Source organism: Patagioenas fasciata, chromosome 24 (genome assembly GCF_037038585.1).
Source record: "Patagioenas fasciata isolate bPatFas1 chromosome 24, bPatFas1.hap1, whole genome shotgun sequence".
In the NCBI taxonomy this organism is placed as follows: Eukaryota; Metazoa; Chordata; class Aves; order Columbiformes; family Columbidae; genus Patagioenas; species Patagioenas fasciata.
This window is the reverse complement of record NC_092543.1, coordinates 4,374,372-4,400,167: the sequence shown is the minus strand read 5'-3', so window position 1 is coordinate 4,400,167 and position 25,796 is coordinate 4,374,372. Positions and strand designations below refer to the sequence as shown.

General features: G+C 51.1%; 1 protein-coding gene across 8 annotated transcripts in view; it reads right to left on the bottom strand.

Annotated features, from left to right (window-relative positions):
• LOC136111374 (opioid-binding protein/cell adhesion molecule homolog) overlaps positions 1–25,796 on the bottom strand; it is a 293,462-nt gene that overhangs the window by 77,674 nt on the left and 189,992 nt on the right. For 6 of the 8 annotated variants that reach the window (XM_065855516.2, XM_071798876.1, XM_071798875.1 and 3 more), the window contains one exon: positions 2,189–2,273. In XM_065855516.2, the coding sequence (XP_065711588.1) occupies positions 2,189–2,273 (85 nt within the window). Of the gene's footprint in view, positions 1–2,188; positions 2,989–25,796 lie in introns of those variants that run through there. The other 2 variants (XM_071798877.1, XM_065855515.2) reach the window with 2 other exon arrangements.

Sequence of the window (25,796 nt, the reverse complement as noted above, 5' to 3'; positions counted from 1 at the left end):
ACCCCCAGGAAAGTGCCATTTTGCAGGGAGGACAGCAGGGGACCCCACATCTGCTCCTGCTGTGTGTGCACAGACTATTTGTAGGGGAAAAAAGCCCATCGGTGCCACCTACCACGAGCATCACACCCAGGGCAATTTCCCATTCCTGGCTCTCCGCGGGGTATTGCAGCCTGCAAATAAATAGCAGCCACATCCCCGAAACACTCCGCAGTGTGTGGAACCCACTGCCGATGCTACCCCTTGGGGTTGCTGAGAGCAATGTCTTGCCCATCTCCAGACCCAAGGGAAGACAGAAAAATTGCACGCTAGTCAGGAAAACAGGGCTGGGAGCGAAGAGGGGAAATGCTGGGAAACAGCATTGCAAGGAGAGATGGGGAGAACCGAGGGTAAATGGGGGCTGGATGCCAAAAACCTGACTGCAGCAGGGAAAAGTTCAACCTGAGAAGACAAAAAGGAGATGAGAGCATGGAAAAGAAGCACTGGGGAGCCTGGGCAGGAGCAGACGCTGAGGGGGGAAACGGGGAGAGAACAAGTGCTCTTGGGGTAGGGGGTTTCTCTAAGCATCTCACCAGGGAATGCAGAATTCTTACAGCAAAGCTAAAATACCCCCCACCGCTCCAGGGCTGGCTGCTTCACAAACATCCCCAACTGTAAACAGCACAGAAAAGAGGCCAGAAGCTTTAAAAAAAAATAAAAAAGAAAGATCCAAGTCAGCCCTCTGCTGGCAGCAGGATCGGCTGGAGCCCCGGGGCTCAGCCCCCCCAAAATCTCATCCATCCTGCTCTGACCTCCATGAGCGCCCCAAACCCCATGTTGCACCGGGGAGACGCATTCAGACAGCGAGGAACAGAGCACCAAGGCCAAAGGCATCTCTCAGGGGGATTGTCTTCCCTTCTTTAAACTGCCTTGCTCGCTCCAGCTCAGGTTAATCATCGTTTGCAGCCCAATTACGAAAAGCACGGGGAAACGTGCCCTCTGCAACCCAGTTACACGGGGTGATGACAAGCGTGTCCCAGCAGGTCCCTGGCGCAGGCGACATCCCCAAGTCTGGCAGGCAGGCAGACAAGCGACCGACGCCTCTCTCGGCACCTCAAATCGGAGCCCATTTCCCCACCACCACGTTACACACCGAACGTTTCCTCTGCTCAGACCCCACACCAGCCACGGAAAGCCTGTCTGACCACCCCCCCACTGTGCAAGCTCCACATCCCTGTGACAGCTTGGCTGCTAACGGAGAGCGTGACACGCTTGGCTTGCTTATGCCAAGCCTTACGCCTGGCTTTGCGAAGAGCAGCTGCTCACTGCTGCAGCCCCGCGACTCCGTCGGAGCTGGGGAGCAGCGCACGCTGCTCGTTCTTGCGGAGAAAGCGGCAGAGCAACTCCTCCAGACTCACGTCCCACCATCCCCGCGCTTCTTCCTCCAGTCCCGGGGTTGCTTGCCCAGCTGGATTAACTGGCCCAGCTCCAAGCCGGGCTGCCTGAAGCACGCACGGCGCAACCCAAAGCCCCAGACGCGAGCTGACTCCCCATCGTCCTCCGAAAAAGCAGAAGCTGGGCTGCTCTCTGCTCATCTGGTCACGCTGCTGCGATGACTACAGAGAGCTGCTATCCTACACGGGTAATGCACCATGTACACCTGTAACTCATTCAGGGAATCAAAAGGGACGCTCTGCTGTATTGTGCAGCACAGAAGTAGCCCATCTGCATATAAGCCGCCTGCCTTTCTCCCACAGCAAACAGCGTAAGGTAAAGCATCCATCAGAATTCATAAGATGCACCCCTGGAGTAAACGATTGATTTGATATTAACGGATTCGTGCAGAGACTATAAAGCGATCAAGGCGAAATGCTGACACCTCGGAGGCATCGCAGCCCTGGAAAGCCGCCGGCAGCGCAGGCTGGCACGGGCGCAGGCAGCGCGGACCCCCTCCCCTCCCACACAGACACAACTTCGGGAGCGCCAGGCAGCGCCAACTCACTGTCTGTCACCTGAGCCCCTTTGTCAGCTCGTCTGGCACCCGCAGCCCCACAAAACCACGTCCCCTGCCACGACGGGGACGAGCCCCTGGGACGCACGTAAAGTCTCCAGCCGGTCCCAGCATCCTCGGGCAGCCCTGCTCGGCACCCCTCAGATAACACAGCCAAGACCCCTCCATCCCCCCAAAAGGCAAAAATCCAGCTGCTCCTACCTGAGCGTGGCACTCTCCCCTTGCCGCACTGTCACGTTGTCCATAGCTTTGGGGAAGGTGGCATCTCCGCTGCGCACGGGCACTCCTGCGGGCACAAGGAAGAGCAGCCTGAGACAGAGGACGACCAGGCACCTCCAGGGCAGGGCTAAGCACCCACCGACCCCCATCCTGGGCAGCAGGGACTTTTCCGACAGGCAAAAAACACACCCGAAAAGGGGGAAAGGGGGGGGGGAAGGAGGGAGGGGGTGCGTGTGTGTGGGGACGGGGGGGAGCAAAACCACCGGGGCGAGCGATGCGGAGCTCCACGGAGATCAGGAGAGCCCCCGGCAAGGCAGGCTGCGAGCTCTGAGCCTGCCGAGCGGCATCCGAGGGAGTCCCCAGGATCCTCGGGTGAGGGAGGAGGACGGGAGGAGGAGGAAGAGGAGGAGAGAAGGTGCGGAGCAAGAGATGAAGGTCACAGATGTGCGTGTGTCTGCTCGAGACGCTACTTTAAGATTCAGTTGGGTACGCGCTGCGGAGGATCTGGCATCAAAAGTTTATAACCCAAGGAGGAAGCTTAAGTGTCGCTGGCAGAGAGGGGAGGGCGGCCATAAAAAACAGGCCGGGGGAGCAAAACGCGCTCCGAGTTGGGGTGATTGCCGCCTGTCGCTCTTTTGTTTCGGTAACACACGGAAAAGGCAAAGAAAAAAGAAAAACGCTGCCCAAAAACGCCGATTCTGTCGCAAGAACGAAACTTCCCCGCGGAGCTGCAGGCGCCGTCCCCACCGCCCGGACTCCTCGGCTCCTCTAAGGGGGTCTCCGAACCCACCCCCCCGCGCTGCCCGTTCAGCCGCAAAGCGGGGAGCAGGGGGCGCGGGGGAGCATCCCAGCCCCGCCGGCCGGGGTTGTCATGGCAGCGGCTCCATCCCTGACCGGCACTCGGGCTCCCGCACGCCCCGAGCCCCGCACACCCGCGGAGGGGAGCGGAGCGATGCGCAGGCTGCCCACGCCAGCCTTAACCCCTGCCGCGCCGCGCTGCCGCCTGCGGACGGAGCCGGGCTCACACCAACCCCCCACACACACTTTAACCATTTCAACCCCGGCTGCAGAAGGGACTTTGCTGGCCACATGGCCCCGAGGAGCTGCAGGGTGCTGGCTTCATCACCCCCCTTCGCTACACCTGTCTCTGCATCCACCTGTTGATGCATCTCCCACCCCCGCTGGGACTGTTTTGTCCCCTGTACCTGTGAGAAAGTGTCCTGCCGCCAAGCTTTTTCCCCACAAGATTATGTAAGGCTATAAGGGAGCTCCATAGGATCTCTCTGCCCCATCCTTCCTCCCTGACACAGAAGCGGTGGTGCTAGGAAACCCAAGAGCTTCCCACCCCACTGGTCACAACCATTGGAGACACCTAGAGATCACCATTCACCTCCCCAAAGGGCAGCAAGACCTCGGTGATGCACCTGTCTCTGTGCTTACAAAAGAAAACCAACCTCACGCTGCCACCTCCCCACAACGTGCTCTGCGGTTCCTCCCGCCCAAGCCAGGGCAGGCTGGACCTCAGCTGGACGCCTTCCTCCCAAGCACATCTGCCTCTTCCACCAAATATATCATGGGGAACATGTCCCCTTGAGGGGGCTAGAGGAGAAGCACAACAACCAGCCACGGAGTTTTAGCTATTTTGGGACCCTGACCTCATTCAGAGACCCAAACACGGCTGCTAAAACTGATAAGGAGATTTTGCAAGGGTTTTTCAGCCATCCCAAGCCCAATTATCAGCAGAGCGGGTCTGCTGGATGTGGCAGTGGGATGCAGCAGCCCTAAATACCCCGCTAGCCACGGGCTAGCACTGCAAAGATGCGTGCTGGCTCCCGGCACCAGCGATGGCTGCGGGCACCAGAGGGATGCTCACTGCAGCTTGGATAAATAGGACAACCCCGGAGCTGAGAGAAGCACCGAGAAAAGCAGGGCTGAGTTCTCCATCAGAAAAGCTCTTTCAGCTGCTGAAAAGTTGGCTTAACCCTCAACATGCACGTCGGTTGTTTCAGTGCCAGAGCTGGTGCGATTCCGGAGATTTAAAGGGGGGGAAAAGCCTGTCTGCCTCAGAAAGAGCCTCTGAGGAGGCTGGAGAGACATGGCTACATGATCAGATGCAAAGGCAGGGCATAAATGGATAGACAGATAGCTAAAGTGCCTGCTACAGACAGCTGGGCGCAGGTGAGCATATATGGGGCATCAAGGAGGGGAGAGAGGGGGCTGGAAAGGGAATTTTATACACATTTACATAACAGAATGCTGCCTAACTGGGTAGGGACCCAACAGTCTGGAAGAGCTACGCAGGAGACTGCAGGCAATGCATCTCAACCACACGCTGCTTAGAGGCCACTTTGGGCATCTGATAGCAGGTACAGGCAGCCAGAGCAGCCTCTCCTGCCCCCATCTTTGGGACCACCCCACCAAAAACACCTCCCAGTCCCACCGCTCTGGTTAGTGCCACCTCCTGTGTGAGCGCGCTGGCATCAAATGAAGGGAGCAAGGTGAGACACGGGGGAGAAAAGATGCAAGGGAAAATGAACTTGAAATCCAGGAGGCTACAAAACCTGGATGCAAACACAGAATCAAGCAGAGCCACTTTTTTTTACTTAGTTTGCAGACCTGGGGTTGTACGGGGGACTCACGCGGGTGGCTTCAGCTCTAAAAATATCGCCTCGTTGAGACGGACTCGGAGGCTGGCACAGGCCCTGGGGGCATCAGGCATATGGCAGTGGCAGATCCTGCTCCTCACGGTGACGTTAACAAGCCCTGACCTTCTCTCATCATCCCAGAGGCTCAGCAAGAAACCAAGACTGCAAGGACAAGTCCCTGCACCTCCCCGCCTCTCGCCTCCCAGCCGATTGTCAATCTCGGCTTTTATTAGTGGTGCAGTTTGGCCTCCATCTCCCTCAGAGATTTCTCCTCCGTTGCTCTAATCAGGAGCTTGCAAATGTCAAGAGTACAGGCCTGGAAGTAATTAGTGAGGGACCGGGGGCCCTGGAGCAGCTCAGCAGCAGCACCGTGCTGGGGAGCAGCCGTCGCAACCCATGGACGGCCACCCTGGATTTTATTCTTTGGCCTCACTGGATTATTTTCCCCTTTTCCACACCGCTCAGGGCGTGCTGAGCTGCTCTCTGTGCACTGGGGAGCAGCTGCAGCTCCCTCGAGATCAGTTGCGGCAAGGGATGGGGAGAGTCCAGTGATAACGGGACCCTATGCACTTGGCCAGCAAGTGCCACCCTTTGGGACCCTGCCTCTTCCAAAAGAGCTCCAAAGAGTGTTTATAACTCATTTTAAACGAGACACAGATATTCACAGCCTATGACCTTCCCACGAGCATCCTGCTTGGAGAGGGGAATGCTATGAAGCACAGACACACCTAAGCACCATGTCCTTGTCACAGTCTTCAGCGGGCAAAGAGAACTAAAACTTAAAGCAAAGATCATAAGAAATAGAGCTTTTTTTTCCCCCTCTTCCTTCTTTCTCCCAGATGAACTTTGTTGTCTCTCAGACATTCAGCCTTGCTCACAACTGAAGGGGTTAATTCTTTACCCAGGAAAGGAAAAACCCAGCAGAGCTGTAGGGGAGAGAAATCCTTGGAGGACCTGGGCTTGTTTAATCAAAGAGCTACTCCTCGCTCCCAGGGATTCACCCTCCAGCGCTGGTGGAAGTGGAAGTTCTCCAGATCTCCCTCTGGAAGCCCCAGACAAGCTTTCCCAAAGCCGCCGGCTCCTCTGCGGTCCCTGGTTTGCAGACAGCTGCTCGGTGCCTCCCGAAAATGGGGCTCTTTCAAGGCACCTCCCTCCTGGGACACGCGAAATTTCTCCTCCTGAGCATCTTGGCCACACGGTCTGGCCAAGACGTACATGACACCTCCGCGGCAAATATAGAGAGCGGCGTCTTGTTGCTATCCTGCTACGTGCAGATGGCGTCTGGGCTCGGGGCTATAAGATTTTTAACTAATATCTTTCTGCACTATTATCCCCTCCTCCCCTTTTCTCCCACCTCCTCTTTCTCTCCCTCCTTCTCTCCATCTGTCCCTACCCCCTCTTTTCTCCACCTTTTTCTCTTGCACACTTGCAGCTGCTAATTTTCACCCGGCATATTTGGCAACCCATCCCGACACCTCTTCCCCCACACCCCCGCCGCCCTGCTTCTTGCTTTTCCCATTTGCTGCTGAATATTCTTGTTTCTTCACCCAAAAGTGAGCACCGAGAGCACCGCGGAACACGCACACCCCATGCAAAGTAGGAGAATCACATCTCAGTCCATGCAAAGTAGGAGAATCGCATCTCGGTCTTGGGATACAGCTGAGCTTCCCCCAGGGCATGGGAAGGGGGTCACAGCAAAGCATCACCCCCTTTCCAGGATGAAAACCTTAGGAAAACTGTTCCCAGATGCACTGAGCGCTGCCCATTCGATGGCACACACGTAGTTCTCCCCCTCTGTCACCCCTGCCTCTCTCCGGCAGGATTTATTTATCCCACTTAATTTTTCCAGTTGTTTTATCTTGTTTTATCTTCACACTAAATCAGGCTCCCTCCGCAAACTGAACTTTTATTTTCCGTGCTGTTACATTTAATGCATTTTATCGCATGAATTTAGCAAAAGAAAAAAAACAACCACCAAACCTGCTGAGGTATTTGTGAAAAAAACACAGCCTATTCTTCAAATTGATCGTGGTGCTTGAGCTCGTCTGGGCAGAAAATGCAAACTCGAGACTTGCGCTCCTTCCTAACACCAGGATTGGTTTAGCAGGCGATGGCCAGGTAGCCCTTCCAACACCATCCTTGTACCCTAAACCCTCCCCATTTCCATCAAATCCTTGTGAGAACATGCAAACCCAGGTCACGCAGGTTGTGGTTCAGAAGGACCCGCGATGGCTGTGGATATTATCAGGATTATTTCACACTTAATGCTCAGCGCGGAGCTCAAACCCCCAGCTGAACCGGAGACATATGGCGCGCTGAAACCGCGCGTCAACCTGACAACTGAAACTCAAAAAGGAGGCAGCTCTGCAAACACCCACCTTGCCGAGTTAAAAGCAGCCTCCCCCATCACAGCGAGTATTGAAACAAAATAAACCACACAACGAAAAGAACAACTCTGTAAACACCCTGCTCATGCAAATCCCAAAGGGGCCAGAACGCCCGAGTAGGGCAGAACCACACGCAGCATCGCCCAAAATCTCAAAACATGAGGATTTCAATTTCCAGCAGTGTTTCTGCCGACGATTCAGTATTTCTTTTTAAATACTGAAGCAAAATGTTAAGATTTTCTCTGCGATGCCAAGATTTTTTCATTGCCGTTCCTGTTGGTATTTAGTGCCTTTGGGCAAGTTTTCAACTGCCATGCAGTCCTTCCCTTCAAACCCGACTCTCGAGGGAAGGGGCAGGGGGGCGATTACTGGCCTGCGACATTTTGCTTCGCTGCCAAAACATTTCCATATGAAAACGCGCCAAAGTTCAAGCCTGCTTCATGAAGGACATCGCCTCGCACAAAATAGAATTGCCAAAGAGCACAACCAAAACCCAACCGCACCGTCCCTTCCAGTATCCCTCAAAGAGATGCTTCCCAAAGTGCCTTTGCCAGCCTTGAGAAAGCCAAGGGCCACCCACGCCCTGTGGTCGCCACCACTCACGAGCATCTCAGGTTCACCCCAAACCCTATGGATGAACCCAACTCAGTGCCAGGAGGTGGAAGTTTGAGGTTGGTTCAGGTGTCACAAGCTGAACATGAACCACAGATGGAGATGGAGCAACCAGGAGACACTGGCCACCCCTGGATCCATGGACAGGTCTGGAGGCATCTCTGAGATGGAGAAGTCGAAGGAAGATGCGCAGATGCGAATATACTCTCACAGCATAGATACCAGGTTGAGTTTGAGATGATTTCATCATCATTAGCACCATATTCATGGACCACCTAATGACTTCTCACTGGTGTGGAGGCACAATCACGTTCTCCAATTAGTCCAGGAGCAAGAGAAACACCAGAAAAGAAGATCTGGATCACAAATGGCTCCGCATTGCTAAGCATGGGCATGTAATGTGATTTTGGGTCTTACCAGCCATTACAGACTAGAAATGGAAGACGGGACCTGGGATTTACTCCTGAATCTACCACAGTCTCACCCTATCACGACCTCTCGGAGCTGCTGAGTGGACCACGATCGTTCCTTCCCTCTCCTGGCAGCGTTACAAGGCTCATTTCATAGGCGCTCGCAAAGTGTTTTGTGAGCTCTCAGCTGAAAGAATAAAAGAGCAAATAAGCAGATAGCGCATAGCCTTGTTTATCCTCTTCCTAAAAACGGAGCCATCGCACAAGCCTCTGGGCTTATTCACAAATTAGGGAGATGTAGAAATGATGGGAGCGCAGTTGTGCCACCCGCGCTGGATGCTGGAAGAGGGAAACTCCACGTCAGGGCTGTCCTGGGAGGGCACAACAGAGGGGAGCGGAGCAGGGGCTCGGAAGAAAACACCCCCAGTTCCCTCTGCTTTCCCCCTCATGAGTCCTGTTAAGCAGGGAAAAGGCCAAACATTTATTCCCTGCCTGAACTCCACGGGTTTGTGGGCTGCAAGTCCCATGAGCAATAAAAATTCTCAGTGTTCTCAGTCTTTCCCCTCTGTGGCCGGTGCAGATGATGGGTTTTTGTTTTTCACCTTTGAAATTCTCGCTTCTAAGGGCTGAAGCGAGGGGGAAAAAAAACATTATAGGCGAGGGAAGGATCTCGGTTCCTCCAAGCTTTGGAAAACTTCCCCGGGAGTTTGATTTGAGCTGTGGGTAAACGCCAGAGCAGATCCCCCACTTTCTGAACCACCGTGTCTCCGTGTGCATCTCGCTGCTGATTTATTCCCAGCGGTATCAGGCACAAGGAAATCAATATGCAAGTTGCAAAGCCAGGGTGCGGATGTGAACATCTCCATCTTCCCGGGTCGGTTTTAATTCATCTTTTAAGAGTCAGCCTGGCCTGAGCCATTCGCTTCTGACTCCAACCCAATTCTCTTCAAAGGCCGGGTCTGGCTGGATCCCGGGATTAAAAATCTAGGTTTGCAGCAAACTAAACTAAGCGTTCTTTATGAGCAAGAATAACCCTGGGGGAGGGTTTGACTGCAGTTTCAAAGGCTGAGCGAGGTTTCTGTGCACAGCTCTGACTCAGTTCTGCTCGCTGTCAGCAATCCCTGCTATCTCCAGCCTGCTGACAACCCGACAATCCCCCATACCGCAGGAAGGAAAAACAAGCCGCAAAGCCTGTTAGCCCATTTTGCAGAGAGAATAAGGAGGTAGGAGAGCACAAAGGAACACAAATGCCTTCGGAGAAGTAAGAGACCTGCCCAAAGGCCACCCTGCAAGCCCAAAGTGCACCATTCCCATGGACACATGGCCTTGGAGCATCCTAGGTTGCCTCAGGAGTTGGTTTTTCCACCAACAAACAGCCCTGATGTTCCTTCTACCACATTCAGGGCAAAGCCCCTTTTACCCCATCATTTCAAACAAGGACACGCGGCTGCAAAACCACGACGGTTAACAAAACAGCTCCAAAATGACGTCCCTAAGCTTGACGTGGTGGGTACAGGACACCAGGGTGACCCTGCCCAGGGCTGTTTGTCCCCAGGTAAGAGCATCCGAGAGCACAAAGAGCCAGCAATCCCCATCCCTCCCTGCCCAGCCTGCATCTCCTCCCGTACCTCGCTATTAAAACCAGCATTTGTCATGCTAAGCAGCTGTTGCAACATAAAGCAAAACCGTCAAGAAAAATATGAGCATTGCAGATGGGCGGCATTTTCTTCCTAACTGCTTTATTTTTATTTATTTGTGGCTTTCTTCGCTCTCCTCTCCTTCACCCTTTAAACCCACCCCTGCTATCGCGGCCAGCTCTGCAAGTCACCATCCTCATAAGCAGCCGCTTGCTCACTTCTTCTGGCCCTCGCAGCCTCTCCTATTCATTGTTGTTTTCTCTGTCGCTACAAATTGGCACTTCTAAAGAGATTTCCAGGCCAAGTATTAACCCCCTCCGGAGCCCAGCCACATAAACACACACGTTATTTGTCAAACGAGAGAGGAGAGCAGTCAAGCTGTAGGGAAATTTAAGTGACTTGTCTGGAACAGCACCGAGGAGCTGAGACAGACGTCCCTAAGTGCCACAGGACCCTCTTCTCTCAGCCTTCCAGCCCCGTCTGCAGCCAAAACCCCCCAAAATTCTCCATTTGCCCCATAAATCAGCAAGCGCAGGTTCCCTTCCAGAGCTAGAAATAGGACCCGGGAGCCCTGACATCACATGGACCATATTTAAGAGCAAAACAAGGTTTCCTCTCGTTGCGAATTCCCCTCCAAACTCCTTTTAGAAAAAGGTTTATGGAGGTTTTATTTATTGTCAGCTCCTGGATGATAAAATGAGGCCGCTACCAGTCCTATTTATTTCCCACCCTCGCAGGAATCGGAGCGGCTGAGATGTGAAACAAATGAAGGGCTCCGGCGCTGACCCTGGGCTTCGTGCTGGTTTGCAGACCGCTGGGTGATTATTTTATAATAGCTTATAGCATCTGTGATTTAATGCAGCTGTTAGAAATTAGCCAGGACTCCATCGAAAGCGTCCCAGTCACTCACGATAACAGGCTAATAAATCATTCCCCCGGTGCTCCCTGGCATTTATGGTTCTATTTTAGAGATGCAAAGCATAGATCTGGCCGCTCTCCTGGATTTATTTTTATTTATACTTTTAATAATGCAATTAAATAAATAAATCTAGGGATGTTGTGACTCTGTTGCCAAAAACAGCACTGACGAGAACTTCCCCTGCGTGACTTCCCTTCGTTATTTTCTCCCCGCTAGCCAATTAAAGGGAAAACAAATGGTTCTGAGGCTCCTCCGAGATATTGTTTCCAATGCATGGGGTGAAAATTTCACACCGCTGAAGTCCAGCGAAGGCGGGAAGGGGATATATGGGAATGTCTGGGTGGTTTTCACACTCAACCTGTACTTCCACCCATCTCACCACAATCCTAAATATCTCGATATTGACAAGCACAGAGCATCCTCGGACCTTTCAAGGTCAGGTTCATCTCTGGTGGGGTTGTTATTGCTTGGAGACCTGACCCATCCTGGACCCCTGGATCAAGGTGGGGAGCAAACACCCCGGTGTCTCACCTCAAATGCACCAACCTCCTCGCTCCCCTGCATTGCAGCCCACCAAAATATATTACAAAATATGACTATTGCTTTTCCTTCATCTAATTTTCAGCTAATAAGGAGACGGAACCAATTTATTTCTCAGCCATGCACCAAACGCTGGTGTTAGGTTTCGACTCGGCCAACACCCAATAAACCCTGTACAGACTTCACTGGGGCTGAATCAGATCTCTGCCGGGTTCATTTAAAACGCTCTAAGTATTTTCATCATACCCTTACTTCTAAGTAGAGTTACAGTCAGAAAAATTACTCTGCATACGCGATCTCAGAGGTTTCATATTTCTTCCCCCGCGGTGACACTTCCCCAACCAGACCTGCTGAATTTACAAGTTGGGAGATGGGGTTGCTTCCCCCTCAACTCCCTTAAAAGCGCCAGCCCTGCAAATTCCTCTGGAATGGAAATATTCCATCCCCAGCTCTCCCACCTCAGTGCAGGATGGGGAAAACCCGTCGGGCTCCCCATGCAGTGACACAGAAGCGGGGAGAACATGAGCATCCCCAGCGATAAGATGGAGATCACACATAAAGCCACCACGGCTAGCTGTGAGGTCTTCTTTTAATTATAGAAAGCGATTTTTTTATTTGCAATTACCGCTTAATATAATGGAATCTGTCATTAAAGCGACGAGTTCAACCGCTCTGATCTTTTCCCATTTAAATACAGGCGGATGGAGGAGGCTCTGGGAATTGGTACCACCCACCAGACCAGCATCACTAATGCAAGAAGGTTGGCCAGGACAATGTTCGCATCTCCCCATGGAGCCAAAAGCAAACGAGCTGCTCCGTGCTGCCCCAAGCAGGGAGATTCCACGTGTGATATCCTCAAAGAACCAAGTCTGGCCAGGTATTGCTATAGACACATCCACGATGCAAACCAAAAGTCCCATCACCCTCTACAGAAGCCGTTTGGTACCAATTATTCCCCTCCTTACTCCAAATCCTCCTCGTAGTGTGCAAGAAACTGGCAAAAAAAAAAAGCCTTGATGTCAAAAGAAAGCGGAGGGCTTCAGTAAGCACTTTTGGCAGTATTTTAATAACAAAAATTCTAATTAAATTTTTATACATTTAAAGACGTTCGTCGTGTATTTTCATTAATAACATTCTGTGCTGCCTTTAATGCAATAAACTCCTCACCCTCTGCAAAAAACCTCCTCCTGAGACTGCAGCGTATCCCTCAGACCAGAGACACGCAGAGCAGCACATGGGTGGCCGTGGTCCATGGTTGACATGAGAGGGAACGGGACACGCAACCGAGAAGACAACGTGGAAATGGACCTTCATGGCAGATCCAGGAGCCCACGTTACACCAAGCCCCTGGTAAATGGGGATGCGGGAATATCTTCCTCGCCAGGACAACTACAGACAGAGCGGGTGAAGAAGAACAGGGACAACAGGCAGCAGAAAACATCCTGGTTTCAAGACTAAAGACACTCCACTCAACTTTCCAATGCCTTATGGACCTTCCCTAATGGGAAAAAGTGGGGAAACAAGAAATGACCCTTGAATATGCCTCAATCCACTCTAATTTTTCTGATACCATCTTTAGAGAGGGCAAAAACCCCATCTCTGAGAACTAATTCAAGCTACCGGTTGATCACCGCCCGGAGCAGACTGGTATTTAGTAGCTGAGCACAGCGCTTCTGCAGTTTTGTATTTATTTTATTAATATTATTATTATTTTTAACCATGGAATCATTTTATTAATATTAATAAACCCGCAGAAAGTGCTAATTTCCTCCATCATTCTCCTAATTACCTCTATTGAATTGTGAGAATCATCTGCATGAATAATGACTCCCCATGCATGTTCTGCCTCTGTTCAGCAAAATAATCATCAAAAGCTGGATGCTGCGCCCGCAGATGGGAGGAAAGGATCTTCCCAACCACCACCAGATGCCTCCTACATCGGCAGCAGTAACTAATGGACCTTCCCCCAGCCCCAAAAGCCTGGCGGGGGTCATTGCATTTATTCTGCATTAATACAAGAGATGGAACGGGTCTCCTAAGGGGAAGGCAACTCCCCTGCACAAAGCCTCTCTCTGCTCCTCCAGAGCTCCAAGGCACTCACAAGCGCTTTCCAAATGAAGGCTGCACGGACAGATCGCTGCGTGCTGTCCAGACCTCCTCGGCAGTTTGGCCAAGGCAGAATCTCACCCCAGATTTCAGTCCCAAGAGCAAGGAGCTGGCGGCGTCACCAAGGGACGTGTCCCTTAGCCACACACTGACTGGGACCAGAAGGTTGTAGATCGGGTGGACAAGACAGTCTTCCCAGAAAAGACCGAGAACACAGGCACCTTTTATTTATCTCTTTTTGTGTTGCTGATCCCAGTATGTTTTTCCTTCCTAAGTCATCTCTAAGGTCCTGAAGCCGTATGTAGCACAGGAACGCTTCCCAGCTCCACAAACACACCGAGCACCGGTGTTCGGCACAAAACCAAGACAGACCCATCAATGTCACCTCCGCAGCTCCTTCACACGGGCGTCCCCGCTGTGCTGGAGGAGAAGGGACCCCAATGTGTCCCTACAGCGTGTGACTCCAGTAACAGCTGCACAACAGCCTGGGGCTTGCTTGGGGACCAGAAGTCTTTAAAAGATGTATGATGTTCTTGGACGGCATCCATTCCCCTGCAGCTACGCACGCCAGCAAGGCTGGCAGGGAGGTGAGGTCTGCCAGCACATGGCAGCTGCATCTCAGCCATGGACCCTTTGCAGGACCTGGCATCCTCTGCCACTGCTGCGGGACATCTAGCTAGGGAGAAAACTCAGCGCAGTGAGATCTCCGTACCCATCGCTGCTCTTCTCAAGCAACCGGCACCCAGACTTGAAGCCCTTCAAACACAACCCCAGGCTGCACGGTGGCCACGGGCTGCCATTCTGCCCCCAAAAAGTCCATTTCTGGCAAGGGGATAGGACACACACGGGTGTTTTTTCCATCGGCAGGGAGAGGGACGGTAGGTTAGCAAGGCTCTCATTGCACAGGAGAGGCTGCCTGGACCATATTTGTATTCATTTTCATGAACTCCCCATAAAAGTCACTAATAGAACACAATCTGCTAATTAAATTTCACTCAGGAAGGCATTTTCACCTTACATTAGCAGTGTCCTTGCACATTTTTTGCTACTAATGTACTAATAACATCTTATTTATCTTATAAATGAATTCTGTTAGACTTATCATTAAATTTGAGATATCATCGCACCCAAATGAACCCAATGTGAATGGGGGGGGCTGAATAATTCCCAAGGGATAGAAACCACGTGTCCAATTTCCTTCCTTTTTACTGCTAGGAAGGAAAGGCAGAGGGCAGACAGCTTGGGGGAGCAATGTCCTGCTTTTGCTGCGGGGGTGCAAGGAGGGACAAGGAGCCCTCAGCAGCCCCCCAGTCTCGCTAACAGGGACCTGCTACCCAGGCAAAGCGCATCCTGTTTGTGGGAGGTCTATATCAAGTGGTTTCACACCATAAAGCCCATAGGAGAGGACTGAGATGCATCTCGCCCTATCCTTGCTCATCCCAAACCCAAAACTCGGGGCTCCCGTTTTCCCAAGGGCTTGTTTCCCTCCCAGAGATGCGCCATCTGCATGCAAACAGGCTGGAGACGCCAGCTGCTTGCACCTGCTTCCCAACCCGGGGCCTGGACTTAAAATATTTGTCCAAGGGAAGGAGGAGGTGGGGGAGAGGCGTTCTTGATCATGAATCTTGGCAGGATGCAGCTGCTGCCTGTGCTTCCCCGCGACCGGCTACAAGATGGATAACAGAGAGGAGGCCAAGCCGCAGCGTTTAAATCCAGATCTGCTATATTTTTTTGCAGAGAACCCTCCCAATGTAGAGCTGCATTTTCTGACAACACATCCTCAAACCCTCCTTGTGCCCAGCTCCACAGGAGATGCATCACCATCCTCCTGAACAACACGTTAGGGCCCGATGCCAACCAACAACAACTCAGCACGCACCGAGCCGTGCCTGGAAGAAGGGGGATACATTTTCCTGTCCTGCTTTTCATTCTGCTGAGGCTTTTTGTCCCAGAACCAGGGTTTAGTCTTCATGCAGACTGGATCAAATCTCACCCTGGCTGAGCAGAACAAGAGCAACGACTGTTTCCTCCTTGGTACCTTCATACGTGGCCCTACGGTTCTTAACAGCCAACTTCGCAAAAGAAAACAACATCCCACCTCTTTCTATTCCGACAGCCGCATTTTTCTCCCCCTTTCTGAAGATCCACGACTTTCCCACTCGTAATTGGATGAGGCAACATTGACATCCAGTGGCCGATTAGATTAATCGCAGTGGAGCCGGAGATTTTCTCTGGGGATGGAGCAAGGCTGCAAGTCTGAGGAAAAGACACCAACATCCCATCACTGCATCTCCATGCCAGGGCCACCACCACAAACCAAGGGAACCGGCATTTCAGGGCTCTGATATTCCCCACGAGCTGCTCTGCTGTATTTTACCCCCAGACACCGGCTTTGAGTCTGTTACAAACCAAACAGCCAAAACCTCCCAGGTCAGGAGCTTCTCTGCTACCTCAAGCTCGACCTGGATCCACCTGCCCATGCATTTGCAGCACACACCTTCTGCCCATGGAATCCTTACGGTTGGAAAAGCCCTTTAAGATCATCAAGTCCAAATGTTAACCCAGCACCCTCAAGTCCACCTCTAAAGCTAAGACCCTCACCTACGTGTCTTTTAAACATCGCCCAGTCCCACCAGTTGTCTTTTAGCCACTCAGCACCGTGGCACAGGGCTGGTTATGGGGAACTTCACTTCTTCTCATCCTCAGAAATGCTTTCCAGATGTGAACTATAGCTGGACATCTGGGAGCTCCAGGGGAATTTCTGTAATTCCCCACTTACAGACAACAAAACTCCACCGGGAGAGGAGGAAGACGGCGGTGGAAGGGGGAAGGCTGGAAATCCACGCCGCCAAAGCCTGCGTTCACACCATTTTGCCAACTACAGAACAATTTGCATGCCTACAGGGGCACTCAGATGTTGTTCCCTCCCCAGACAGCTGTAAAAAACGAGGCTCCCCCTCCCGAAATCTGCACTAAAGGTTCCCCAGTTTCTGCCGGGCTCTAATTTTATTTTAAAAAATACTAAGACAGATTACATGCTATGCAATTAAATATTGATTGGGAATTCTCCCCAAGTATGTTTCCCCTCCATCTCTCTGCCTCCACGGGGAGATGTCAAGTTCTGTTTCCTAAGCTGTCCCCATTCAGTGATTACGTTCATTAGGACACCAGCCTTGTGGTTAAAACTACTTTCTTTGCTGCTGTACGTTTAATTAGACAACTCTTTCCCAGAAATTATTTATAGCCAAGCTTGGGAGCTATTGTTAGTCCGAATGTAAATAAGATTCAAAAGGGAAATCCCAGGGCACCCCTGTGGCTGGTGAGCCGCTCACTTCAATCCATTAGCACCGGTCCCAGCGCCCCTGCTTAGCACAGGCTTCCAGGGGCTTTATGGCTGCAACTTGTGCTATTTAGCAAAATAATAAAGCAAGCCAGGCTAGGCATGGGTTTCCAGATCAGCTTTGGACACACAAAGAATATTTTCCCTCCTATCCATGCGAGGAGCTGGGAAACACCCGCAGGGTGCAGAAAGCAAGGGATGCGGCTGGAGGAGGGCAAAAGCAGGTTTTGCATTCCGTGGGGAAAAAAATCAACCTGTATAAGAGCAACGGACATCTTTGCAAAGCCACCTGACAACAGCTGAGCAGGGTTACGCGTTGGTTTAAAGGAGCTGGGTCTGGAATCGTGCCTAGGAAGGACACAGACTGAGCCCAGCGGGCTCAAAGCCCTTTGCAGCGAGGCCATGACAAGCTACAGCGCCGTAGTTTTGGAGAAAAAGCACTCCCATCAGCCTGATCCTCACCAGAACAACCAGACCTGCTCATAAACACAACCACCAGCAACCAGTGAGATGCTCCCCAAAGGCCCAGTCCTCCTCCTGAGTCTGTTTTGCAAGCAGCATCATCAAAAGACTAAATATACCTGTTTTCAACCTATTTAAGTACCGGACTAGACGTGCACGCTCTTCCCATCACTCTGCAAGAGCTTCACTGGGAGCATTTCCCAACCAACATGCAGCAAAAAGTCTCGCAAACCAACCGCGCATCATTTGATGGATGATTCACGGGGTTAATCTTGCATTTTCACACCTTCGCCTGTGCTGACATTTGAGGGAGGGGGGGAAAAACCCGCACTCAAGCAGTGTTATTTACCAGAACAGCACTCAGCAGCTCGGAAATTGCTGCTCGACACAGGGAGCGGCAACAAGGCCACGAGCGCGAAGTGGCCGATAATGCAAGAAAAATGGTAAATCTCTCCAATCTACAAACAGCGAGGAAGGGCGGGCTGGAGGTCACGGCACGGTAGCATCTGTGGTTCTCGCGGGAGTGGGAGGAAAAGCCAAATGAAATGCCAAAAAGCTCCCAAACGCTGCAAAACAGCCGGCACAAGGTGTCCCAGCCCCGGCGGTGACGGTGCCAACAAGGCTGCCGTCACCACCGCCAAGCCCGTCACCGTTCTGGAGGGGAACACCGTGGGGAAGTCTATTATTTTAAACATATAATTGATTCTAATTCATCACTTATCGCGCGGTGACAGATTTTTATATAGTTTATTATCTCCGGCGCAGCACGGGGGCCCGGGGGGGTTGGCTCCTATTGTTCGGTGTTTCCTGCTCCTGCCTCATCTCTCGCTGCTCCCGTTATCTGTCTGATTAAGTTAGGGATTCTGGTATCTCAGGGTCCCCAGGTAACTGTCAGCTCTCATATCCTCCCCTGGCAGGATTCAAGCAGCCTTTATGCACCTCTCCTTCCTTGACCCCGCTGTCACACACCGCTCTCCGTGCTTAAGGTGACAATTTGGGGACCACAGGGATGGCCCCAGCTCCCTGATGCTCAGTAGCAACATCAGGCAAGTCCCCGAGGACCGGGGGACCGCAAACCCGAATCCTGTCACTCCATCCCTTTACAATGGCACCCACCACCCTCCACCGCACAATGGGAAAAGCGGCCAAAAACAAGCGAAGGTGCCCAAAAGAGCTCAGCTCAGCACAGGGATGCGCAACCACCGCATCATTTCCCAACCTCATCCGAAAAGAATTCAGGCCAGAATGCAGGGGCCGGGCACCTCCTCCCCAGCTCAAATGGGTCAATTGGGAGAATTTCCATTTCACAAGGCGCTTTCAACTTCTCTCCATGCTTTGTTTTCCTTCGCTTTCAGAACAAAATAATCCAAAAGTGCCCGCGCGTTGATGAGCTCAGCAACTCCAAAAATGCCAGAAACCAGGGTTTTCTTTTGACGCTTTAAAAGAGTCGCTTTGCGACTCCACTATTTCATTTCAGCCTTTTAGATTATTTGGAATTATTTCTGCAACATTTCACGATGCTAAATGCATCACACAGCACCGCCACAAGGATGTCATTACGTGACATAACATAATGACTGAGATATTTTACAATTTGATCCTATTTTAAAATCATTAAGGGCTGCTGCTTCTTCATTCTGATTGAAACATCTTGGGGTTTTTTTCCCCTAGATCAAAGCCTGTCTTGTTCAAAAATGTAAGGAAACGGTTTGACATGGTTCAAAAATGGCGTCAAAACCGGTTTTTACAACACAAACAGCAGAGGCTTTCATCTCCATGTCAAACAGCTTCATTACAACAACAAACGCGAGGCCCTTATCTAAAAACGAGGATGTCGGAGTTGACTTTAAGTAGCAGCTGCCCTTAATTATTTTAAAAACAAAAGGAAACATCGCAGGGATTAATCTGCTTTGGTGATGTGTCATGCAAGTGTATACATAATAAAAACAAACATGTGAAACCAGGCAAATTCAAAGAAAACTTTACAAGAGCGGGTCTTCCCCTGGCAAACCCATCTGGGAGGCTTGGGAAGGGCTTAGTTCTGCTGGGGGGGAATGAAAAGGTGATTTCTGGCTTGGACTTGTTGTCCCAGGTGATGCCATCCCCAAAAACATAGGCAACAACAGCTAAGGAATGAGAAACATGACCCAGACAGACCTCGGCAGGCTGACACTTCATAAGAAATACAGGAAATATCTGATTTAGGCCCAGCTTGGTTAGGAAACTCCACTTTCTGGACTATCGGTCTCCTATTTAGAGGGCAATATAGGCACAAGAGGTATGTTCCTTGTGTGGGTCTCTGTCGGAGGGGACAGCTGTCCCACCACCAAGGGGACACTTGTTCTGCAGCTTTGGGACCATCGCATCTTGTTTCACGCAGCACCTAGAGCCAAGGGAGTCGAATCGGTTCACCCCTTGAGAGCGTAGGAAGTAAACAAATAGCAACAACAGTTATATATGTGACTTAGATGAAACAAAATTACATGTTCCAAATGCGCGCCCGCGCGTCCGCACGGAGAGGGGATGCTGAGGTTTGCCTGGGCCATACCAGAGTGTGTTGATTCAGATGGGAGCGGAGAGGACCACTCCGAAACGGAGCTGCCCCACCACATTAATTCCCATTAGCAACACTGTCTCGGGGGAAAAAGGACTTTTTCCCACCCTTTGAGCACCCATTGCGGCGCTGCCGGCGTTCCCACGAGCCCTGCATCCACGCCGCATCCCTGGAAACCAAACCCCTCCGCTCCTCCAAGCACAGAAAAGGCCCTTGGGATGCTTTTGGCTACTCCCCAAGCTCCGGATTGCAAAAAAGGGCCTCGTTTTCCCCACCAGCTATTGCCTTTGCTGCTGACATTTTGCTCGGTGCATGATGAGCTTCCTCCCCCACTTCCCCTAGGAATGACACTGCTGTTATCTCCACTGCATCTAAAGCACACACAGACTCGGTTTAGGGACAGTTAATTTCCAATTCTTTCCAGATGGGTTGGAATAATATCCCCAGGTGGTAAATACATTATTAAGAAGGCAGTTTGGTGTGAAATTGGCTATTAAAATATAGATAAAGTTTAATATATTGAGCTCCTTGTCAGAAAAATCACTTTAGAGGGAGCTTATTATTTGTTTGATATTAAAAGAGTCACAGCTCCGCTCCAAGTGACAAATGGGGAGGGGGAGGAAATGCCACCAATAATGAACAAAAGCTTTTTAACATTTAAATTTAGGTTTCCTCTCCACACCCCATGATGTTCTGGGCATGCCCGTCCAGCCGATCCATCGCGGATCCTCAACGGATCCATCGCGGATCCTCAACCATCAGCGGCCAAGGATGCTGCATCCCGCTCCCATCCCAAACCATGGCCACGATGCCGGGACAGGGTAGGATGCTCAAGCTTCTCCTCTCACCAGAGCTCAAAAAGGCAAAAGAATTGAAGCAAAACCAGACTAAAACTTGGGATCTGCTTCCCATGCAACACGTGCAGAGCACCAGCTTCCCCGGCTGGCTGGGATCCGCGCAGAATAACGACGCCGAACGTCACCGGTTCGATACGGCCCTAACCAGAAGGCTCTAGTTAGGTCTCCTATTACTAAGACTTCATTAGTTTTACAAAATATACTACAGAACATTTACTGGCGGGCTGAGAAGAATCATAAATAATTAAAATTAAATTACACTTGTCAAGGAAATGAACAAAGTGCTTCTCTACGATGCATTATCCCCCCACACACACACTTCTTTATCTCTTTTTTAATTTCTTCCTTATCTGTTTCGCAGGCTTTTATAGACAGGGGTTAGAACACTATGCTCTTTGGACACAAAATACCACCGACCTGACTTTTACCCCACTTAGACACAAAGCAGAAACAGATTACCATTGAAATCAGTGGTGCTGTGGCACATGTACCCATATTCGAAACCAACAGTGGCGTTAAAAGCATTATTAATCAGCATTATTATTATTATTATTATCTGGCAATTAGCAAACTTCAATAATTGGCACTTATTAGATCTTCCACTTGATGGTAATTTACTGTCAGAAGCCTTTGAGGGGAGGCACAATAACAGTGGAAAACATCTTAACTAATTAATTAAGCCTCCCAACAGCCCCAGAACTCTTATGAACATTTAAAAAATTATACTAGAAAAAGGCAGTTTGTTACCGTCAGAGTTGGTGTTAAGGTTCCTTACCCCAAATTCAGATATTGCAGATGGCACCTTCGCACCATCGCCCCGTGCAGAAATAGGGCCCCGCACCTACGTCCTTGAGACCTCTATTTGTAGCTATTTATTCCAGAAGTGAACATCCCCCCCGGGGCGCAAGCATCTCCCCAGGGAACCATGGAGCAGAAGCAGCCGATCGCCTTTTATTTCTGTTCGCTCCTCAGATTCTAATGGTTTTGATGTTTTATTAACAGCCCCGCTCCGTTCGAGGCGGCTGGAAACCTCCTGTCATTTGGGATTGACAGCAGAAGTGGGGAGGGGGGCAGAGGAGCACCACGACCGCTGCCTCAGTTTACCCGTTTTCATGTCAAATCACCCCGCTCTCAAGCTACATTAAGATCTGTAATGGGATTGGAGGTTCAAACGGTGGGATAGGAGTGCATGGTATTAATTAGTTAGTCAATAGTTAATTCCTTCAGCACTCGCAAAAACAAACAAGCGCAAACCAAATAAAACAACATTCACAGTTTACCCAGGCGGGTTTCACACACACAGATTTACATCCCCAGGGTTGCGCGCGCCGCTCCTGGCGCTTCGGCGCAACAGATGTTGCTTTTATTCAGGGGCTTTTCTCACCTTTCTCCTATAACGCAAGGAAATGGTCCAGCAAAGGATGCAAGAAGCACATTAAATAAATACAGCAGGCTGCATATTGCGGGTGTGCAAGGGGAGAGCTGACCACACCGCACGCTGCCCCTTGGAGAAATAGTGGTTACATCTATTTAACTTGCACACCAGGATGGCAGCGAGATGCCAAAGAGCATCAAAACCCCTCAAACCAGCAGCAGGGCTTGGATAACCCGGTGGTGATGGCGCAATGGGGTTCACCACCCTTCTCCATCCCAAGGATGCTGCAAGAGGGGAGACGCCAGTGTCCTCCGTACCATTCAGCCTCTCCAAAGGAAACTCCGTCTCCTCCTCGTTTCTCCTAACAGCAGCCAGACACTTGGCAATTATCCACTCAGCATAGCTACAGAGAAGTTTGCGGCTCTTCTAGTGGGGAAGGAGGATCAAGGTTGCTGATGCTCCTTTCAAAGGAGACCTGGAGAGGTTTGGAGGAGAGGCGGGGCTGCCGGCAGGCTTCCCCAGAACGTCTTATTACAGTCACTTTCACACATCACTTGAAAGCTGCCTGACAATGTCCTTTTCTTTAACAAAGCAAATATTGTATAAATTAATAGCCCTTCAGGGAAAAGACAGAGGCAAGCGCTTCCCATCGCTGCCCCGACCACCAACTTTCCACAACTCGCTCGTGCAGCCTACCCAGAGCTAAGTGCTGGCTGGCTGGGGAGGTGACATGGGGACAAACCCTCCACCTTTGCCATGACACTTAAGTAGAGGTCCCTGGACACCCTATGCACCCTAAAACCTCCACGGAGGAGGCTGCAGACAGCAGAACAAGCGCTGAATCCCGATCGCTCTCCGCCGCTGCATTCCCGAGGCGAGCCCAAGGATCTCTCTTATATCGCCATCAATATTTCAGCGCGCACGTTTGTAATTTATGAGGGTAAAATGACGCTTCTGCGAAAGCCGTCACACGTATGCGGCTCTCCTGCGTGCAAAAACAAGGGCTGCTCCTCTTCACAGCAAGTCGCAGAGCCTGCGGAGAGGAGATAGGCTACGGGCTTTGTTCAAAAAGACCAGGAGACACCAGGTTTTGAAAGGGATGGGAAGCTCTACCCAACCCAGCTGCCACTCATCCCTGTTGTGTTTCTCCCCGGAGTACAGCGGGGAGGATGTTGGGCTGGGATGCGAGGCAGATGAGATGCTAAGCACAGCCAGGGTGCTTTGGTTCCTACCCTTCCAGTCCAATTTGTGTAAAGAAGGACCTTGAAAAGCTGGTAAAGAGGCTCAGGCCTGTCTCTGCATGCACTTTGGGTGGTGGGGCCACCGCCAAAGCCTTGGCTTTGCTGCACCAGCCTGGGAACCTGCACACAGCCCAGCCGGCCTCTTCCCTGCAGGACCCCTAGGAAATATGTCCGCAGCCTCTCATCAAGAGGACAAGAGGCTGGAAAGTGCATTCTGCTTTTTCCAAGCCACCCCCCAAAGGCCTGAAAGCCCACGGAGCTCCCTACAGCCCTCCCAGCCACTTCTTAACCACCTAAACCCGCAGCCCTTGGGGGCTTTGCACAGCGCTCCTAAAAACATTCACAGACCTGGCCTTTCCTTCCCTGGTTTTGCTGCCTATTTTTTTGAATCATGTTTAAAAGCCCTGAGCTCCCTCCTCCATCCATCCATCCATCCCCCTCTGTGTGTGCCCTCACCAGAGCCCCGCAGTTGATTTAACCTCTGTTATCTCCGATTAGCCCCGCCACGGAGCAGATAGTTGGCTCTTATCAGCCCATTAAAGAGCCAAAGAATGCTGTTACCAGTTTTTTATCTGCAAAACGCACACAAAGCCCCGCTGATTATTCTATTAATTTGTTAATGAACCTGTCTTGCCAGACAGACTCTCAGCGCCTTTGCAAAGTAGGGGTAGGGAATTTTAATCTTCCTAGGGGTTCAGGCCCTGGGCTGGCAAGGTTTTCCAGCTCCAAACTTCTGTAGGATCTGGAACAAAAAGTTCAACCTCATTGGCAGATGCCAAGCACAGAAGCGAGGGTTCCAGAAACTGCTCCAGCTGCTAAATACGGTCAAAAGCAGCCCTGAAAGCCTGCACCAAGGCACGGTTTGCTGCATGGGTCCCTTGCACAAGCAGCACCACAGCCACCCACCCCATTGCTGAGTCCAACAAACAGCGAGTTGGTTTGAGATGCTGCTGGGTACCAGCACCTTGAGCCCTGTGGGTCAGGCTTTGGGGAGTGCCAAGCACCCAGCCTAACTCAAAACCCTAAATTACCCAAGTCAAGACCGCCAGAGAGAGTCAACGCTGCCAGCACCACAGTGTTGGATGCACCTTGGGCTGGAGATGCTCCTATGGCTCCTGCTCCTGATCAACGACTGAGCTGGGACCCAGTGGCACCAAGGGACCGAAGTCAAAGCTGCTGCCTTGGACCTGACAAGGTGGGTGTCTCTCCCTGCCAAGGTCAGCTCCAAATCTTCCAACTGGCTCAGAAATAACGGGATATTAAAAAGAATAAATTTGAGGTTGTGTTCGCCGACCCTCTGAGCTGCCAAGATTTGCAAGTGCACGCTCTCTTGCTATGCAGGAGCCTTGCCGCTGTACCTTAATACCTCCCTATCTTTAATATATTTACTCTTGCAACACCCCTGTGCAGAAGCGGAGTTATTACGAGTGTGGAGAGGTGCAGAGAGCCTGGGATGACAGAGAAAGACAGCAGCAAAACGAGCGATTCAGCCCAAATCTTCTAAATCCAGGGCTGGTGCTGTAACCACCAGTCAGCTCAGGAATTCCTCTCCCTCCTCTTGTATTCACTCGTGGCCAGAGCTGCTTATAACTGAGGAAGACATGAAGAAAGACCAAAATAACTAGAAAAGCATGGTTGACCTGTCAGGATTTTGTGCTGCATTCCTGGCTTGAAGAACACGTTGGTCTCCTTGGCCCGTGTCTCTTCCCCTCATCTTGAAAAATAAATAAACCCCCACACACACTTGCTTTTCAGTTATTTTTAGGCAAGGATAGCTGGCTGCTTAAGTACTTTTAAAGCTGCCAATTGCACAACAAATTAAATGCATAACCCTGGAGCACTCAGAGGATGAATACATTACGGACAAAAGAAACATGTCATCACACCCACACACAGCTTTGTTTACTTTGCATTCATACACGAGCCTGTTGTCACCTCCATCCCTGACTCCTAATGATAAAAGACAAAAGGCAGCGAATTCCTGCCCAAACCCCCAAAGTCTCCATCTGATATGCACAAATGCAATTTGTCTCAGAGCCTCCCGAGGCGTCGGATGGAGGGAGATGAATACAGAAAGAGCTGCAGGTGGGACCTGAGTCACCGCAGGGAACGTGGCACCGAGTCTGGAGCAGGAGCTGAGCCCGAGCATCGCTCCATCTCATCACATCCCTGGCCAAAAATGTGGGATCAGGCTTCCTTGATGCTCAGGCACTCACATATCTGCAGGTAAATGATTTGTTATGGACAACCAAGAGCTGCCACTGTTGTTATGGGGACCCTTTCTATTTACCGTGCCAAGCAACACAAGGTATTTGTGTTCACACCTCTGGTTTTCAGTCATACTCTCCAAATCGGCCATCCTGCTTTAACGCTGAACCAGGTTTGATGTGAACACCAGAAGTGATATTACACAAGAGTTTCAAAGCCACCTCGCCCTCATTAGATCAACCACTCAAAGCCTCCTCATCCTCATCTCTTCTGAAACGAGCAACCTCATTTATAGTT